The sequence below is a fragment of the Pogona vitticeps genome, chromosome 7 (genome assembly GCF_051106095.1).
Source record: "Pogona vitticeps strain Pit_001003342236 chromosome 7, PviZW2.1, whole genome shotgun sequence".
Taxonomy (NCBI): Eukaryota; Metazoa; Chordata; class Lepidosauria; order Squamata; family Agamidae; genus Pogona; species Pogona vitticeps.
In genome coordinates, this window is record NC_135789.1 from 27,435,428 (window position 1) to 27,456,068 (window position 20,641).

The following is a 20,641-nucleotide window of genomic DNA, read 5'->3' on the forward strand; positions in this document are numbered from 1 at the left end:
CCTTCTCAGGGAATACTCAGAGGTGGTTGACCATCCCCTTCTTCTTGGGGGGGGGGGAATCCTCGGGACTGTGCAGCTTTCCCAAGGCTATCCAGGCTGGCTCTAGTATGAGATGACACAGTGGGGAATCGAACCCCCAACCTCTGGCTCAGTGGCCTAAATCACTGGCCTATCCTGTCAACAAATCATGTGGCATCAACTCAATTCTGACATCTGGCAACCCTTTCCAGGGTTTTCCAGGTTGTTAATACTCAGAAGTGGTTGATTATTCGCTTCTTCTGGGGGGGGTTTCCCCTGGGATGACTGTGCAGCTTGCCCAAGGCTATCCAGGCTGGCTCTTCTCTCTGGAGATGCACAGTGGAGGAATCGAACTCCCAACCTTTGCCTGCGGAGCCAGAGACTTAAACCATTGAGCTATCCAGCCGATTCCTCAACATCTTACTCGCTAGTAAATGCACACTGGGTTGTAGTCTTTGGGGAATAATATCACCGCCCTTATCTTTAACACAGCATTGATTTTGGGGGATGGGAGAAGGGGTTCACTTGGAACGGTGATGGTGATGGGTCGGTCCAAGATTCGAGGAACTCCTTTTTGGGGGACGATAACTCCCATGCTGTCTGGAGGATTTGGGGACCTGTAGTCCAGGAAAGGATGCCTTCCCCATTCTGGACCTGGTTTTGTGGAGGCACTTTGATTATTCCAGGGTTTTAAAAAGAAACGTTTGTTGCTTTTGCTAGGAAAATCGCTCCTAGAACTGATATTAGAACAGTTCGAAGACCTCCTCGTACGGATTCTCCTTCTGGCCGCCTTCGTTTCTTTTGTAAGTGTGTCTCCTTTGGCATTTATTTTGAGACTATGGGGGGGTTATTCCTATGGGTCACGTGTTGGGTGATGGGTGCCAGGTTGAATTTCTCCGAATGCCCAGGGTCACTTCCTCAATGTCCATTCTCCACGCGGTACTCTGAGCAGGATACCGATAAATTATTAGTTTTAACAGAAAATGGGAGAAAACAGCATAAATCACTGTAGTCCACGCTGTTCCTCTACAGCAGTGGATCCCAGTCCGAGGTGCCCAGATCTTCTTGGGCTACAACTCCCAGAAATCTTGGCCAGCACATTTAGTGGTGAAGGATTCTGGGAGTTGTAGTCCAAGAAGATCTGGGGGGGGCCAAGGTCGGGAGCCACTGGTCAAAAGGCATTTTTGTTGCTTACTCCTTCAAACGGATGCTTTTTAAAACTTAAGTTGGCGTCCTTCAACCTGGCACTTCCCAAAGTACCTTGGACTACAAATCCCACCATTCCCTTTCTCCTTGGGGATGATGGCATTTGTCGTCCATGGGGGCCAGGTGGGATTGATCAGCCTGTCCAACGAAGGTCTGTGGCCAAACCCACCTCGCTTTCCTATTTCCTGGTATCTCCAGCCCTCTGTTTCCGGAAACATGTAGGTGGTTTGCTCAGCCTTCAGACATTATGGGCTGCTTGTATGGATTTTCAGGGCGGGGAGTGGAAGGTTAATCTTATGGCTGATGCTGTCACGTTCAGCTTCCCTTCTTCTCCTGGCTGTGATTCAAGCTCTTTGTGTTCCCTTGAGAGAACAGAAACATTAAAACTGGTCAAGCTGTTGATAAATATTAAATCAGTTAGGATCCGGTTCATTTAAAGGATCATCTTAATGGCATTTACCCTTCGCTGAGTTAAAAGTTACTAGATTAGCCTAATTAGTTTATTCCAATTATTACTCTTTTAGGCATGCAGGTATAAAATTAGAACTTGTGTTTTTCTTCATAAATTTAAGCAGTATTAAAATATATCTCATCTGAGCGGGGAATATTTTGAGTGACTTCCTTGCCTGCACCCGAATCTGTCATTCGAGCAGTATCAAGGTCCCTGATCTCATTCCAGGTATAAACCATAATAATTGCACTCAAAGAGAGGATTGCCTTCAAAAAAGAGGACAGTCCTTCAGAGAGAAGTTTGCCTTCTATAAAATAGGGCACCCTACATGCACCTACTTTGAAATCTTCCTTTCATTAATGACGTGGATCCATTTTATTAATGACCTGGATCAGGAGGTGCTAATCAGATTTGCGGATGACGCAAAATTGTATGGGATAGCTAATACCTTCGAAGACAGAAACAAAATTCAAAATTATCTACATGGGCTTGCTCACCAGGATTGAAAACAACAGAATGAAACTCAGCAGGGATAAAGGCAAAGTACGGCATCTCGGAAAAAGGAACCGACCACAACAGTTACAAGATAGGGGATACCTGGCTCAGCAATACTGTGAGCGAGAAGGATCTTGGAATTGTCGTAGATCACAGGCTGAGTATGAGCCAACAGTGTGATGTGGTTGCAAAAAAGGCAAATGCTATTTAAGGCTTCATGTAAGACGTATAGTCTTCAAATCCTTCAAGGTACTAGTTCTCTATTCTTTATTCAAGAGAAATATAGACAACCACTGGGCAGATATTCTTTGATTTGTATTCCTGCCTCAAGCAGGGGGTTGGACTCGGTGGCCGGAGAGTGCCCTTCCAACTGCATTATTCTATAATTCTATGATTCTTTGGAGATCCGGAAGCTTGAAGACATAGGCTGGAACGTGGTAACTTCATGAAAGGTGTTCACGAGGGACCCACCCTGGCAGGTGGTTGGTGTCCGGCCCCACCAAAACTACTTCTGAGTAAACCACAACCTGTCTTAATTGCCTGAGATAATTTTGAGACAAGAACTAGTTTGTTTGCTCAGTCTGAGAGAAATTAAGGCTTGGCCTCCTGAAAGGTCAACACGGGAGGGGGACCTGTTAAGATACCTGTAGACCTTGCGGAAGGAAGTCGGGCAGCCTTTCCCCCCCCCATTTGTCTTATCCCTATCTTCCACCATGAGGTCAGGTGGATGATGGGTGTGGTGGTTTAGTCTCCCACAGGTGTGCTTTGTCAACCTGAAAGCCCAATGTGACAGATGAACTTCATGGCCAAAAAGCCGCGCAGACCCAATAAGCTGCAATTCAAAGCGACAACTAATGGCTAGGAATGTGTGAATTATATTGTTCTCAACCCTGCGAGGGCCACAATGCCTATTTCTCAGAGGCTGTGATTTAAATTCAGTTTGATTTAAATCCACCCTGCCTCTTCCCAGTTTTGAAAAAATTTGCAAAAATAAATAAATAAATCATAAATCTTTCTTGGTCGTTCTAAATTTTTTCATATTGTGCCACCTTGGGTCCCTTTTACAGGGAAAGGTGGGATATATTTTAAATCAAATAAATGAATAAAAATTAATTAAAAGAAAGCACGCTTTTAAACATTTCATTGAGGCAGAAAGCGACATGAACAGATTTTTTCAAAGTTTTGAGATCCCCTTCATGTCCGTTCAGGAGGGTTTTAGTGGATTATGTCCATCAAGAAGGAACTAATCGCCTTCTTTCTATTAATTTATAATTCATTTATCTATTTGAAATATTTTGATCCCGCCTTACCCCTCAGAAACGACCCAAGGCGGCTTGCATGATTAAAACACTAAAGCGAAAAACAGTGAATTATTCCAATATTAAATGAACTAATACCATTATATTGAGAATCCTTAGTTTTATTATTATTTGTATGCTGCATTTCTCCCAACAAAGGGACTCACACAATTAAAACACCCTAAGTTAAATATTAGACAATTGTTAGATAAAGCATGACTAAAACAGGTTTAGAAGCAAAAACCATCTCATTTTAAAACCTCTCCTAGACAGTCTGTCTAAAACCAATGTATTAAAAATCCAATCAATCCAATGTAATACACAACAGCCACTTTCTCAGATCCATCCGTCTGTCCATTCATTCATTCATTCATTCATTCATTCATTCATTCATTTCAAGGTAGACCTAGCAGATAAGAATTATGTAGGTTAGAAACAATCACAATTTACCCTGTACAGTGGCTGGTCTGATTTTTTAAAATTCCATTTCAGTATCCTGGTGTGTATATTAAAGCCACCCATCACAGCACGAAGAAATTGACCCCTTCTTAGGAGAACATCTTTTCCAGCTAATAAAAGTAATGATTTCTGCAGCAACTTTTAGAGTCCTCCTTTTTTTTTTTTTGATCCTGTCCCTTTCAGAGGTCATGCGCTTCCCCATAATGGATCTGGCAGTATTCCTACCATTTTGGCCCAGAGAAAAACTTGTGAAAAGTTTCTTTTTTTCCCCGCCTACGGTTCTCCCGCCAGTATGACTAGTGGCCGTGTTCACTGGTGGATTTAAGGAGCTGTCATCCCCCCAAAAAAGAAGCAACTTTTTTTTCAAGCACTGCTACATGGTTGATGGTGGCTTGTTTTTATAGGAATGGCACAGGTCCATCTCATGAAATTACGCTTGATTGCTAAGACTGCTTATTTTAATGGTCGAGATGGAGGGTCCAGAGTCTTTTAATCACCTTGAGATGTCTTGCTTCAGCATGAGAATGAGACAGGAAGCCCTTTCCCCCCAAGTAAATTACCTGCAGTTTGCGCAAATTTCTCTCTGTGCCTTTTTTTGACCCAAAGTGCACACACACACACCCCATTAATCAAGTCCTATTTCGCCGCTTTATTTCACATTTTTTCATTCTGACTTTTCCATCTGAATCCTCACGGATCAGTTGTCCTGCACATTCCCCTTAGTCTCCCAGCACCAAACACTAAAGGACCAGTGGGCTGATCAAAAACATGCAAGCAACCCATTCAGTGCTTCTGATGTTTAAAAGTCCACACGACGAGGCAGCGACAATTGTAGTTTAGCTACAGAATTCACAACATCTGTATAAAAACCATTCTCGGCAATAGGAAAAGATGGATTGAAATGGATGAAAGCTATCTCGTCCACTCATAGGAGAGGAGAAAAATAATTCACCAGTTCTTGATCTGTTACGAACAAGGGCTTAGCAGTATTTAGGGAGACTGGTTGTATTTCTTCATCCATCTAATCTATCTCTCTCTGTGTTTTTATGCAGATTCTGGCTTGGTTTGAGGAAGGTGAAGAAACCACAACAGCTTTCGTGGAGCCCGTTGTGATCATCATGATCCTTATTGCCAATGCAGTCGTGGGCGTCTGGCAGGTATGAGAGGATTCACACCAGGGAGCTAAAAATGAACACAGGGCCGGCCCTACTATTAGGCAAAAGGGAGAGTTGTCTCAAATAGCAGATCTAGGGTGTAATGCGTAGGGAGGCTAATTATTAGTTATCTAACAGAGGGAAGGTACGTGGTGGCAGTGTGGGTTAAACCTCAGAAGCCTCTGTGCTGCAAGGTCGGAAGACCAGCAGTCATAAAATCGAATCCATGCGATGGAGGGAGCTCCCGTCACTTGTCCCAGCTCCTGCCAACCTAGCTGTTCGAAAGCATGTAAAAATGCAAGTTGATAAATAGGTACCACCTCGGTGGGAAGGTGGCGTTCCATGTCTAGTTGCGCTGGCCACGTGACCACGGAATCTGTCTTCAGACAAATGCTGGCTCTATGGCTTGGAAACGGGGATGAGCACCACGCCCTAGAGTCGGACACGACTGAACTAAATGTCAAGGGGAACCTTTACCTTTACCTAACCGGGGGGCGGGGGGGGGAGGAGGCCTTAGAAGCCAAGTCCTATGAGGAAAAGATGAAGGAGCTGAGTATGATTCATCTAGAGATAGGAAGAAGGAGAGCTGATGTTATTAAAGATATAATGAATACATCTCCTCATTCTAAGAGGCAACGTACCAACCACTAAGAGATTCTTTTTCTCCTACGGGACTTTTTTCAGCAAAATGAGCCCCCCCCCCCAAAAAAAGAGAGACGTTTTGTGCAAAACAAAGTGCTTTGCATTAAAATCAGGCATTTTTACAAAAACCGTAGAGGTTTTCTGTTGGCAGAATTTGTGTGCGTGCAAACACCCGGTCTGTAAATTTTTTTCTCCAAAATGCCATGAATTTGCAAAGGGCACGTCAGACACCCTCAGCGTCACCTACAAGGAAGCAAACCTTTTTTGGGTTTTGCTTGTAAGGAGGAAATTAGCAAAGATTGATATGGGGCTCCTTTTTTTTTATAGGAGAGGAACGCAGAAAGTGCCATCGAAGCTCTAAAGGAATATGAACCGGAAATGGGGAAGGTGATCCGGGCGGACAGGAGCGGGGTCCAACGGATCCGCGCACGAGACATCGTCCCAGGAGATATTGTAGAGGTAGCGGGTGAGTTCTCGTTGTGTTATTTCTCCATTCAAGCCAGATTCAAGATCCTCTATATTCCAACCGAGATAATTGACAATAATATTTTCTTGCTTTGGAAGAAACATCTCCGCAACCATGGCTGATGATTGCTGCTCAGCTTAGAAGTAAGGATTTTCAGGTTTTTCGGGACTACAAATATAAATCTCCATCCTCGTTGAATCCCCCTGACACATTCCTGAATGTGGTGCACCTAAAAGAAAGGCCTTAATTGCAAAGATTTGAGGCTTAGCTAGGCCTAGCTTTGCTCAAACTTCCTGTTCCTGCCCCAGGGTAAGTTGGGAAATTTCTTTCTAAACAGGAAGCTAGGCAGAGCGAGGCCTAGCTAGGCTTCAGAGCCTTCTAGTTTAGCCTTTTTTTTTTTTTTTTTTTGCTCAGGGCTGTTGTATCCAGGTGTTAAGTATCTGTGAGGGAGGTAGACCTCCCAGAAAGGGGGATTATGGGATTTGTAGTCTGGCAAAGTAGATGATCCCATCCTTCTTTAGAAGTAGCAAGGAAGCCAAAAGGGGAGCAGAGGCACCACCATCCTTGTTAGCAAAAGATAATTTTAAAAAAATCCTAGCGTTCTGACACCATGTATCTCAACTGTGCTCTGCTGCTGACGGCAGCTTATGCCTTTCTCCAAGAATAATCCGCTTATGCCAAAGAGTGATTGTTAACTGGATTCCATTCATTCCAAAATGCTATTTAACTCTAAGGAGGAGGGAATTTTTTTTTCCACTAAGAGGGCAGCAGGAGAAGGAAGGATTGATCCTTCTTTCCTACGTAGTGAGTGTTGCAGAGCTTTGAATTTTAGTGCAGTCCCTCTAGCTGTGCAGCAGAAGGGCAGGCATTTCAAAGGGAGGAATTAGCTTCAAGAAACTCTAGAGCGGGGAAAAGCCACAGAGCGGAGAGCCGGGGCTCTTTTGGAATTCAGAGGCATAGAAGGAATGATTGGTTAGTGCTGTTAGTGATTGACAGTCGCCCCAGCCCAGAAATGTCCCTCCCAGCCTGAACTCCTAGAAGCAGCATGCGAGGTTGTAAAAAATTCCAACAGTCCCTCTCAGGACCCCTGTGGTTTAAGTGAATGCACAGTCCACTTCTTCTCACTATTTTTTCTTCACAACAGTCCTGTAAGGTGGGTCATGTCAAGAAAGAGGGGTTCACTCCAGGACACCCAGTGAGTTCACTCATTTGAGACTTGAACCCTGATTTTCTGGTTAGCACTCCAACTAAACTGAGCCTTTAGGGCTCTTCCCGATGGGGCATTTGTACTGCCTCGTTCCTCTCCTTTCTGTCACTTGGTGTCCGAAGTATATGGGGTATAGTGCAGCTGTTGTCTACCAGATTGTACATAGCGCTAATTTGCAAACCAGTAAGCTTCCCTCCAGGGATGTCTGCATCCCTGAAGCACCCTTCGGTCCTATGCTAACATCATTAAACTTTCTGCATTAGAAGAAAACGGAGCTTCTGACCCTGGAATTAAAAGCTTGTGACTGGGAGGTGCTTAGAGTGCTATAGCGCTAAAGTACTTCAGCGCAAAGTGAAGCAAAAGATAAACCCCAGGTTTGAGGAAGATCAAACGTGTTTAGGAGCACATAAAAAAAAAGCAGTACTGTGCCAGATACAGACAAACATCATCTGGATGAAGAGGAATTTCCATTATGATCAGTGCTGGACGGAGAATTTAAAACGGTGGTGGAAGAGCGCTCCATTACAGCAGAATACAAGAGAGGGGTAGACTGCAGGGAAGCAGAGCTGTAAAGCAGCAGAACAGAGAGGCCAAATCTTGTGGTGGTTTAACTCCCTCTCTTCTGCCCACCGTGGATTTCAGATACAATTCCTGATCGCTCACAAGCCACCTTTGTGGTCTCTTCTGTCTTGCAGTTGGTGACAAAGTTCCTGCCGACATCCGGATCATTGAGATTAAGTCCACGACTTTAAGAGTAGACCAGTCCATTCTCACCGGTAAGGAGAGGAGAGGATGATTTGCGACTTAGATCAGGAGCTGCTAGACTGGATTCAGCAAGGGGAGAAGCAGCTCTATGCCTTCACTCAAAGCCTCCACGCCTGTGACTTGGCATTGATAGTAAATTAACAGGGTAGTTGGAAGTTTCTTATACAGTAGGACTCCCATATCCACGGTTTTACTTATCCGCGGTCTGAAAATATTATTTGAAAACAACAACGAGAAATATGCATTTTCACAATGTATTTACCAAAAAAGCCCATGTGATGTATTCTTGTTCTTGAAGAAGACATAGCTTGGTTTCTGGCTCCCTCTAATGGCTCATTCTGCTATTGTATGTGAAAATGCTTTTTTTGGGGGGGGGGAGTTCTTTTACCAGGCTATGCAAAGCGTTCACTATTATCTGCAGTTTTCAGCATCCGAGGGAGGGGGCTTGGAACCCATCCCTGCAGATATTGTACTAGATTTGCAAGATGATAAATGATTGGAAAAATATTCCTTCACCGTCGGATTTCCACTGGCAGGAATGCTTCAGGATGATCTCGGACTGCTTTTGCGCCTGAGTTTCTTGGTGGGGGGATAAAACTGGTTGAGTGGCATAGCGTTGCATTGAAAAGTGGGGAAAGGGCAAGCTCTGTGCTTCTCTGTTGGAACAAAGTTTTGCTTGCTTTCTCAAGACAGACAAGGCATAAAGGAGATACACGCGGCACCCACTGGCATCTGTGCCAGGCAAAAGACAGCTTTCCTGAATGAAGGCTGGGCCCTGAGTGAGCCAAAACAGAACACCATTTCAGAATATGAAGAACAAGGTCATTTGAAGAACATAAGCTCCACAAATTAAAAAAAACAAAACGAAACCAAACACTTTTCTGTTAGCCGTTGACCTCCGTCATTGATCAAGGCAATTAACAATGCTTTGGAAGTGCATACCAAGCTGTAGTTACCCGTAAGCCTGGCTCTTCATCTTGGAAAGGTGGGCAGCTGAGGACCCTCTTACGGTATTAAAGTTGCCTTGGTCACTTCCCTTTTTCCCTAGCCAGGGGAAGCGAGTGGCTCTGAAGTCAGTAGGGGGCCGATGACTCCGCTCCGGATTTTAGTCCAAACATTAAAGAAGCTGTTGAAGGCGCTGGCCCTGTTTTGGAGGTCGGGTTCAGCACCTGGACAGCTCCCATGAAAGTGTAGAGGTGAACGCTGGAGTGGAGTTGCTGGCCTGCGAACATCACAGCTAGCAGCGTCTAATGTTCTCAGCACGTTTTTCCAAGCCATCCAGCTGAATGTAAGGCGCCAAGCGAATCAATAGGATTGATTGTGTTCCCATCAGAGCCTGGAGGGTAGCATAAGACAGACAGAATTTCCGACTTTGGGGTTTTCACTGTTTTATCCCTTAGATGCCGGTGCCCTCTGTGTCATGGATAGAGATTAGTTCTTTTTTGGGGGGGCAATGCCTTTCCCCCTCCCTTTTTTTCTCCATGTCTAGGCCTTTTACAAATTTGATCGAAAGACCTGGACCTTGAAACCGGGCAGATTTGCCTTAGAAAATGAAATGGACCCGTTTGGCCGTGCCTAGAACAGAACTCCTAAAATTTATCTTAAAAAAAAAACACGATGTGAGCGTTCCAGTTTTCCAGACCGAGATGATACTAAAATCCTCAAGTAACGGCTGCACGTCCTTTTCCCTTGTAGGCGAATCGGTCTCTGTCATTAAGCACACGGATCCTATTCCGGACCCCAGGGCCGTCAACCAGGATAAGAAGAACATGCTTTTTTCAGTAAGTATCCCCATCCTGAAATTCTGCCTGATCTTTCGTCCCATCCGATGATTCCTTGTGTCATTGTGACGTTCCATCAACTTGCTTCGGACTTAGGACGAAACTAATAAGGCTTTTAAGGAATATGTGATATTTAAATAGTGGCTTTTCAAGGAGCGTCTCTAGCTTGTGAGAACTTGAACCCGGGTCTCTTTAGTCCCGATTCTCTGTCCGCCTTTCCAAGTGGGACCTCAGCAATGTAAAAATGGCCCTGAGGACACCCGGAAAGGATAATAGATTGGATTATTTTAATATATATATATGGGGCATGTCATGTTTGAAGGCTCCTTCGCATTGAACTCTCCCCTCAGAGAGAAAACCAGCTCCATGAGGTGTAAATTAGGATTGAATTTGTCCTTGATGCGTGAGGATTTGTCTCTTTGGTTGCGTTATGAATTGTAATTGTGGGTTTTTTCCTCCCCAGTTTTCATAGGAAGGTTTTGAGAAACGTTATTCCTCTTCATATTCCCAAGCGGAAGGGGCCACCAACTTTGTGCCCCCCAGTTTACAACCTGGCCTCTGTGGCCATTTTATTTTGTAGCCGTGTGGCTCCTCTCTCGTTTTGCTCGCTTTAAATAGCTTGTCATTGTTTACGGCTGTGTTTGGGCGGCGAACCAGGAAACATATCTTTAGAGCTCAATTCGTAAAATATGTTTTTGAAAAAACAGGCAAATGTCCCATTTTTTGGTAACGTGTCTTTCTGCATTTACCTCATTCTCTGCTTTGTCTAAAGCCAGCATCGGATGTCGGTTGGGCACTTGATTTCTCCAAACTGGCCTGTATGGCTCCCACATGATGCACGTTGTCAAGGTTTATTTATTTATTTGTTCGTTCGTTTGCTTAGTGTCATTTGTAATCAAGGCCTCATGATTTGCCAGCCGCCTTTCTCCCCATGAAAGGACTCAAGGCAGCTCACAGTGTCAAAGTGAGTGAAATTTTAAAAATCCAATAACCAATACAGCAAAAAAGCAACAAGAGATAAGGCCCGGATCTTTTTTTGCCGCGCACCTCAGGAGAAAGAAAAGTTCGACATTTGCGGAGGCTGTCAGAATTCTCCGCGTTCTTTGACTTCTGTGTATTTCCATTTTAGGGGACTAACATTGCCGCTGGCAAAGCTGTGGGCGTGGTCATAGCCACGGGTGTGTACACGGAGATCGGGAAGATCCGGAACCAGATGGTGGCCACCGAACCCGAGAAAACCCCCTTGCAGCAAAAACTGGACGAATTCAGCCAGCAGCTCTCGAAAGTGATCTCCCTCGTGTGCGTGGCCGTCTGGGTCATCAACATCAGCCATTTTAGCGACCCGGTGCATGGAGGGTCGTGGTTCCGCGGCGCCATCTATTACTTCAAGATTGCAGTGGCTTTGGCAGTGGCCGCCATCCCCGAGGGGCTCCCGGCGGTCATCACCACGTGCCTCGCCCTGGGGACTCGCCGGATGGCCAAGAAGAACGCCATTGTGAGAAGCCTCCCGTCGGTGGAGACACTAGGGTGTACCTCCGTTATTTGCTCCGATAAGACCGGCACGCTGACGACCAATCAGATGTCGGTCTACAGGGTGAGTTCTGTGCATTTTCCCGGAGGTAACCCTCCCCAAAAAAGGCTACTGTACACCTTTTGTTTCATTTGTGTGTGCGCAGTTCTGCCAACTTCAGTCAGAAGCCCTTCAAAATGGCTGCCTCAGCTCATTCCATATTTTCCAGTATGCTTTGCCATAGGGGAACTGGGTGGATAGCTTGGTGGTTTAGGTATCCAGCTGTGGAGCGAAAGGTTGCGAGTTCAGTTCTCAACCATGCCTCCTGTGAGTTAGAGCCAGCCTGGGTAGCCTTGGGCAAGCTGTGCGGACACAAAGTGCCTACAGAGAGAGGGAAGGGTGTAAACTACTTTCGAACTGGCTGGATAGCTCATTGGAACCAGATGTTGGGAGTTTAGTCCTCCACTTTGTCTTCTGAGAGTGGAGCCAGCCTGGGTAGCCTTGGGCAAGCTGTGCGGATGCAAAGTGCCTACAGAGAGAGGGAAGGGTGTAAACTACTTTTGAACTGGCTGGATAGCTCATTGGAACCAGATGTTGGGAGTTCAATTCCCCACTTTGTCTTCTGAGAGTGGAGCCAGCCTGGGTAGCCTTGGGCACGCTGCACAGACCCGAGAGATCCCCAGAAAAAGGGAATGGGACACCACGTCTCTTATTCAAAAACCACGGAAAGAGTCACCACGAGCCCGAATTGATTGGACGGCACACCATTATTTATTATTACCTTCTGCTAGAGACAGGTAAGATGCAGCAGTAAAAGATGCTAGCTTTTGGGGGGGGGGAATTTTATTTTATCTGATAAGACTGTTGATATTTCCAGTAGGCAGTGACATAAGATGTGAGAACTGAGCAGTAGTGTTAGATGCAATTATGGAGAGCCCAAGCACTCGATCTTTCAAATGAGGGAAGATGATGAGCCCCCATAATGCTGGACTGTTCCAGTGAATGCTTATCCAGCAATAGCGGTGACAACATTGCACCCAAGCCACTGCATGTCAGGACCGGAGTCCCACTTAAAGTCATTCTCCCATCACCCTACACCTCGCAGTGTGTGTTTCCCCCCCCCCCCCAAGCTGGTATATATTCTAATTGCACAAGACTTTCTTGGAACGGGGGTGGGATGCGAAGCCACTTAACATCTCTCAGCGGTTTCCTTAGAGATGCGGCCCCATGAATGGCTGGTGTTACTTTTGTGCGATGCGTGTGGGGGAGACGGCAAGCCATTCCATACAATCGTTGATGGGGTCGTACCCTGTGAGGGAAGCATCGCTTACTAATCTGTGGGTGGCGGAACAGGCAGCTCATCTCTGAGGGAATCTGTTTTTAGCTTCCGAACCCGGCGGGGGACGTTCCGGCTTCCACTCCCGCCCCTGTGAGGAACCTCAAGTTGAAGGGCTGGATAGAGCCATCGTAGGAATGCCATCTGCCCCTTTTCGGCTTCATCAAAGGGCCTAGCCCTATTCCTTACGACACCCTACAAACATGCACTACGAATCCCAAAAGGCTGATATACTTCTCTGGATGTCATTTTTGGGGTTCTTGGACTACAAATCCCATAATTCCCCACTCTGGGAGTTCTACCTGGTAGACAGACACTTTACAGACACCTCAGTGTGGCTCACCTGGGAGATAGGCCTCAACCTGAACCCTCTGAGGCCTAGCTTGGCCTAGCTCCGCCCAAGCTTCCTGTTCTGAAAGAAAACTCCCAGGGCAGGAACAGGAAGCTTGGGCGGAGCCAGGCCGAGCTAGGCCTCAGAGGGTTCAAGTTTAGGCCTGTCTTCCAGGTGAGCCACATTTGACTGTCTCTAAACCGGTGGTTCCCAGTTTGGGTCCCCGGGTGTTCTTGGACTACAACTCCCAGAAATCGTGGCCAGCACAGTAAGCGGTGAAGGCTTCTGGGAGTTGTAGTCCAACCATATCTGGGGACCCCAGTTTGAGAACCACTACTCTGAGGTGTCTGCCATGTAGACCTCCCAGATCAGAGACTCTTGTGGGTTTGTAGTCCAAGAAATCTGAACATCCCATTCCTAAATGTTCGGGGATGGGTTGGGTCTCTGGAGGTTTAGACACTCTAGGCTCGAAAACCACCCCAAAATTAAATGCCTCTTAAGTGCTAGAAAATTGTTCCTTTTCCAGGATTTTCTAGGCACAGAGTAGTCAAAACTGATTGACCCTCCCCTTCCTCTGAGGCCACTCTTGGGCTATGCAGCTTGCCCAAGGCCACCCAGGCTGGCTCTTCTCCCTGGGGGGAATCGAACTCACAACCTCTGGCTATGAAGCCAGAGACCTAACTCACAGAGCTATCCAGCCAGTTGTAAAGGAAATAGAAGCTGTTTCATTTTGAGTGAACAGACAACCCCACCATCTTATTTCCTGTTTTGCAGGGCGTTGAGTTTTGGTAGCGTCCGGTCTAGTTGGGCATAAGTTGGGTTATTATGACCAGAAATCAGCACCACGGACAGTTCCTCTTGGACCTTGGGCAAGGTTGACTTAATAATGAGATGAAGCCATTTGAGGCCTGCGGGCAATGGTTCCCAACCTGGGGTCCCCAGATGTTCCCGGACTAAAACTCCCAGAAGCCTTCACCGTGAGCTGTCCTGGCCAGGATTTCTGGGAGTTGTAGTCCAGGAACCTCTGGAGGACTCAAGTTTGGCAAGCCGTGCTTTAGGGAGACACACAAAACCTGATGTTCTGCATCAGGCCCAGTGTCTCTGAAGGTTCTTTAGCATGTCTGAAAGCTCCTGTCAGGGTTTAATGATGGGGGAACTGGTGGGATCCTGTCCATGGATGTTAAAGGAGCCCATGTCTCCAGCCCAGGAAGGCATGGGAGAAAGTTGTGAAGGGTCCAGAGCTGGGTAAGTTAATTTTGAAATGTAACCTGTTTCTTTTACCTATTATGGTGTTTGAGGAAATCATGCACTGACATTACATGGGAGTTACAATTTCCCACTACAAACATGTTGTATTTATGTGTCATCAAGTTGCCTCCGACTTTTGGTGATTCCCATGAATGAGCAATTTCCAAATTATCCTGTCCTCTACTGCCCTGATCCACTCTTGTAAACTGAAGCCGGTGGCTTCTTTTAGGGAGTTAGCCCATCATGTATTTTTTTTCTTCCTCTTTTCCTGCTGCCTTCTATTACCTTTTTCAGTGTGATTGTCTTTTCTACAGAATCCCGCCTTCTCATGATGTGCCCAAAGTAAAACAGCCTTGGTTTTACCAGTTTAGGCTCCAAGTTTTATCATTTTTGCCTCAAATCAAGCTTTATATGACTAAAATCCACCTGTTCATCGTTCTGATGGCCCAGGATTCTCTACAAAGCTTTTCTCCAGCACGACATTTCAAGCCGATCATTTTCTCCCCACTCCTGTGAGTGGCAAACTCGGAGTTTCTCAACTGTGACCGGGCTGTAACCAAACATTCTAACATTTTTATTAGCACCAAATGGATGTATCCAGTCACTTAATCGTCAATTAGAGTCTACGGTTTCTTTTATGGGGTGCCTGCTTAGATCCCGGCTTTTACTTCCCTGCATCTCCTTTTCACATCCCAGCCGAAGTTTGCTCAATTAAAACACACACACACACACACACACACACACACACACACACCAAGGAGCAGGTGCTCTGTGCCTTTTCAATAAATTTAGAAATGGATCCCTAGGTAAATGTTTATTATTCTCGGCCCCGAGCGGTCCAAGGGCAGGGTGAAACATGGAGTTAATGTTTAATCATTGGGAGTTCCCCTGGTTAAAGAACAGCAAATGTTTAATGGAAAGAATATGGCGATTGTTATTTGCAGACGTGTTTGTAAAGTTAAATATTTGCCCAGATGATGTGGAACCAGTCCTTTCTCTGTGGGAGAGGATGCTTGTTTCTAAACACGTTAGCTCCTCTCATAGGTCCAGCGATTAAGTGAACGTTCTGCTTCTTTCTGTTTTAGCCAAGGGAAGCGTCTTTCGCATGGTGGTCTCTTCCCACCTCCGTGGCATTTGAATATTTCTTTTTTTTTTTACTGGCTCATGCATCAGCAGCTATAATGCAGGCTTCTTTGAATTCTGTCTCTGTCAGGTCTCTCTGTGCCTTCATTAAAGACATCTAGGCGGACGGCAGTTCCCGTAAATCGTATTTATTCATTAGGTTTCCTCTCGTTGACCTCAAGGCATCTGTTTTCCTCACCACTAGCATCATAAAAGCCCCCCCCCCACGAGGACCGCCACACCGAGAGGCAGTAAATGGTCTGGCGTCACTCGCTGAATCTCATGGTTTTGCAGGGTATATGAGTATCTGGTACGTTAAAAGCCCAAATCCTGTTGGGTAGTTACGCCTGCAGAAGGCAAACAGCATATCTTGCAGCCCCTTCCTGCTGGCAGCGAGTCTGCAGGAAGATTTTCGGGTGTCCGTCTGCCCACTGGGGACCAAAAAACCCAGCAGGGAGAAGCTTCTCCAAATTACCCTGTTGGCTTTCCACGGCGTGAAGGATCGCACTTGAAGAGAAAGTCCGAGGATAGGCTGAGCTGCCCGTTTCGTGGTGAGAAAGGCTCCTTTTCTGAGGGCCCAGGAGATAAAAGCTCCCATCATCCCCATATGGGCTGTTCCAGCAGCTGCCTTAAAATATCTCAAGAGGATGCCCCCCCTTTACCCCCTTCCTCGAACTTGGAATCATTGCCTTCATAGACTACAGCTCCCATCATTTCCAAGCCAGTGGGGATTCTGGGACTTGTAATCCCCACCACCTCCCAAAAAAGAGAGTAACTTTTCTGATCTCTGGTTTCTCCTCCCTCTCCCTGGGGTAGAGTTGTTCCAGGATGAACTCCTCACTCTGGCAGTTGGGGGGGGGAGAGAGAGGGGATTCTGGGTATTGTATTCCAAAAAGTAGCTCCATGGCTGTGACTATATGCCCTGGCGGAACGTGCATGGTCCTGGCAGACGGCCTGACACAAGCTGCTCTCGGTATTTCAGTTTTTCCTCGATGCCAGATGTTAAATTTGTTCTTTAATAGAACAGAAAGCTTTACACATTTGGAGATTGTTAATTAAAAGCCTAGGGAGCTCTTTATGTAGCCCTCCGGGGTTTGTCCAATTGCCTTTTATCAGGGGTTGATGAAGACGGCAATATGTTTAATTCCCTGGCCTCCAAGCACTGTAATTTCTACTTAGATGTGTAGGCTGCGGTCAACGGTACTTGCAGCTCACGATTCATGCCCGCCTCTCCCTCCCTGAAATTAACACACAGGAGCTGCTTCCCTTCCTGATAACTTTCCATCCTTTTACATTTTTTTTTAAAAAAATCATTATTTATTTTTATTTTTTGCAGAGGGACACAGACAACGTCTGTCAGCCTAAAGCAGGGAAAGGGGGGGGGACAACCAGAGGGGAGATGGATCGCAAAGCCCATGAGCCCCAGCTGGCCAGGCCAGTGAGGGCTGCAGCAGGATGGGAGCCCCTGACCTTCGCCTCTGGAAGGCTTACGTGTTGCACGCAGAGAGTCCTTTTTTAGAAAGTGAACAGTGCCTCTTAATGTATTCCCGAAGTACTTCTTCACTTAAAACACGGCTTGGAAATTAACCTGTTTTTCTCCATTACGACATCGGGGGCAAAATCACCCCCACATGTGTTGTTTTTAGTCCCTCAAATGGCAGAAAATGGCCATTAAAAAAAACAACAACACAAGCACTCAAAGGGTGGCTTCCAGTTTCTTTTGGAGACCCACCACAACCCCCTCTAAGTGAAAAAAAATGTGATTTTCTGGAGGCCTCTGTGTGTGTAAATAGGGTCATCTTGAGGTAGGGATTAAATTTTGGGGATAGTTAATTTTTTTTAAAAAAAAAATCTGAACTAGTTTGCTTAGGAAGATAGTCAGTAGGAAAGTGTTTCAAGGCACCTTAGAGGTGGGTGGCAGATGCCCCTTGAACAATGTTCCTGATGGGACTTGTAGTGAGGGGTTAAGCAACCGTTTACACACCCCTTGAGAGCGCCAGATATTTAGTCTTCCTAGCCAGCCCCTCCCCTAGGAGGGACAGCCCAAAGCACCGAGCCGCTGGATCAATCCACATCCACACATCGCTAGCAGGTCTTTTGTAAAGTTAATGGCTCTTAGTTGCCCAATGGAAGACCAACCCGCCGTTAAAGGCTTTGCATGACAGCCAGAAGGCTTTTAAGCCAGACCCAGTTGCCAAAAAAGACCCATTTCTCCCTCCCAGCTACTGCGAGAGTGGCAAGCGGTGCTCTGAAGAAACAAGGAAGCATGAAGGGTGATGTGGAGGATGCTTTCATGTTAATCACAAAGTCCAGGAGCTTCAGACTTGTGTCCCACTGTTTACAAAGTACAACTATGTTTTGGTCTGCGGACGAAGAGAGGGCTATGTCTCGGTCAGGGAGAGCATTTTTTCGGTACGGTGGCTGATTCTTCTAAGGTCATTTAAAATTCTCTTCCATGGAATCTTTTAATCCTTTCTGGAAAAGCTCACGGAAAGGCCAGGTCTTTGTGTGGCTGGCTCAATGTGGCCTTTCTGATTAAGGAAAGCACTTTATTACTCTGTTTGAGTTCCCTGCTAATCCGCAAGGTATTTCAAGGGAGGCATTAAGCTGGAGATGAGCTGATTAATACCGAGATGTTTGTGATGAAGGAGGATGGGACCCGGAGTGGCTCTCTCTCCCCCTCTCGTACTTTCTTTGAGATAAAAACAGGGCTTAACAGCCTCTCCCGCCCCTTGGGATCACAGTCGGGCGTTCTCTGAAGGAGCTGGACTACACATCCCATCTTCCCCATCCCGCAAAAAGCTGCTGTTGAGGACAATGGGCCTTTCAGCCCAAGGGTGACAAAAGCCCTATTAGTTTTTTTTTTGGGGGGGGGGTGACATTTTTACAGCCCCCGAGTTCCACGGCGCTCCACAGCAAAAATTGGAAGCAACAAAAAGTTATTTCCAGTTTGGAAAAAAAAAAGTTCATCCAAAAATTCAGTGTTTGTTTGTTTTTAATTGCCTTTTTTAAAAAACTAAAACGAGTCTGTGGGTTGGACCACACTTTACTCTAGAGGAGAACCGTTGCTTAGAATTTTTCTGCTTTGAGAGCTCGAACACAGTCCACACCCACTCCCCGCAACAATGCCAGAAATCTCTAGCAGGGGATTCAGAACCGTACCCCAAAACTACAAGTCCCATGCTGCTTATAAGATGAAGCCACAACAGTTAAAGTGGCCCCAGGCTGATAGAACTGTGTAATGCTGGTACATTGGAAGGCGCCCAATGAATGTCAGGTGCAATGGCTGAAATCCTGTTACACTGCTGTGTAAAATGCGTATCTTTTGGAGGTAAATTGACGTAAGTTAAGAAATCTCCTTAGGCATTATCTGCTGAATGCTGATCATGATTGGTGTGTAACAGGTAATGTCTACAGATATTTTTAACTTACATCAATTAGACTCAAAAAGTTATACCTTTAGCGCAACAGCGTTACAGGGCTTCAACGGGTGTCTTTCACCTATAAGTTTTATTGTGTTTCAGTCACTGATATCTGTGGAAGAATCAAAGAGTCTCCTACGTCAGTAAAACCCAGAAAATGGAACTGCTGAATAGCTCAGTGGTTTAGACATCTGGCAGCAGAGTCAGAAGCTGGGAGTTCTATTCCCGCTCTGTGCCTCGCTGGATTTGCTGATCCATAGGGTCCCGTCCAGCTCTGCAGTTCCAAGGTTGACATTCTCATTTGCTACAAACCAAACATCATTTAACTTAATTCCGTTATTGGTCGGGTGGGGGAAAGGAACTAATTACACGTAGTTAGTTATTTACCCTGGCTTTTGGGTTTCGTAAGACTGTAGGCAACTTTTTAAACATTAAGTCACCACGTACCGTATTTTTCCATGTATAAGACACCCCCATCTATAAGATCCCCCCCCACTTTTTTAAATCCAAAATTAAGAAATCTAAGTGGGGCTTAGCAAGTGCAGGGGGAAAGGGATCAAAGCGCTGCAGGATCGCTTTGATCCCTGCTTTCCCCTCCACTTTTTTTTGTTCTCTCCTCAGCTAAACTAAATCCGTGTATAAGACGACCCTCGATGTTTAGTCTAAAGATTTTAGACAAAAGTATATAGTCTTATACACAGAAAAATACAGTAACTCAGCATGAGCACTTTTCTGTTGGGAATCGACGTAACGTGACCGAATCCATGGCAGCCTTCTGCTTCAAGAGCTGTGTGTGAGAGGACCTAAAGTTGGTTTCCCGCAATGTCTTAAGTGTTTGGTCTTGAGCCAACAGAGTTATCCATGTCTCTGGACACAGGAGTTCATTTGGCCCCATCCGCCTTTTAAGGTAAATGGGGCTTCTATTTAGTATATACAGACATTTTGCCACACGGACCTTCTTCCAGGTCTGTTTGGGGGAAAAAGGGAGATGGAACGCTCGCCTCTCCGGTTTTGAGGATTAGCCTCTTGCTGTTTCCGTTGTTCTGTTTAAATTATCCTGGGGGGAAAATGTCAAATGTAAGGGGTGTGGAAAATTGCCATAGTTAAGAAAGCAGGGCACAGAAGAGACAGCCGCCGGGCTCTGAGAATGTTAAACTTTCAGGCCTGCGCTTCCGTTTCTTTACTCACCAGTGACTTTGCAAAGGGAATAAATGCCACGCCGAGCTTAGTTGCCATAGGAAACTACATCCCGGAGCTGTGCATCCGTGGGCTACATCCGGAACTGGGGTCGATCTAAAACGGCTCCAGCCGCTGTCAAACCGGTCCAAAGGTTTAAAAATGCCAAGCAACTAGAAGGATGGGCTGAGTTAAAGATGAGTAATGGATTCCATCAACGCTGTCGGCCCTCTGGAAAAATGGGTTTTGGGAAGGAAAAAAAAATAAGAATTTTAGAAGACAACGCACTTTAAATTACCGGCTTTTCGCTTAAGTATGTTGTGGGAAATGGGCTTTGCGGGAGAAAAAGGTTTCGACATACTGTTTTCTCGGCTATTTATTGACGCATTTAGTTGCAGATAGATATTTTTTAAAAGCATCCCCAACGGACCAAAAACGTTTTTAATTTGTTTAGAAAAATGTTTCTCGGAAAGCCCCCTCATGTTCTCGTAAAGAGGGCAGGAAGTGATTTTGCCATCCTTGATCCATTAAGCCTTCTGTGTCTCCACATGCTC

General features: G+C 45.8%; 1 protein-coding gene across 1 annotated transcript in view; it reads left to right on the forward strand.

Moving 5' to 3' along the window:
- Positions 1-20,641, forward strand: part of ATP2A3 (ATPase sarcoplasmic/endoplasmic reticulum Ca2+ transporting 3) — an 82,062-nt gene that overhangs the window by 40,645 nt on the left and 20,776 nt on the right. Inside the window, exons 3-8 of the mRNA XM_072978461.2 lie at positions 739-821; positions 4,980-5,084; positions 6,051-6,189; positions 8,092-8,172; positions 9,857-9,942; positions 11,072-11,536. Coding sequence (XP_072834562.2) covers positions 739-821; positions 4,980-5,084; positions 6,051-6,189; positions 8,092-8,172; positions 9,857-9,942; positions 11,072-11,536 — 959 coding nt within the window. The remainder of the gene's footprint in view (positions 1-738; positions 822-4,979; positions 5,085-6,050; positions 6,190-8,091; positions 8,173-9,856; positions 9,943-11,071; positions 11,537-20,641) is intronic.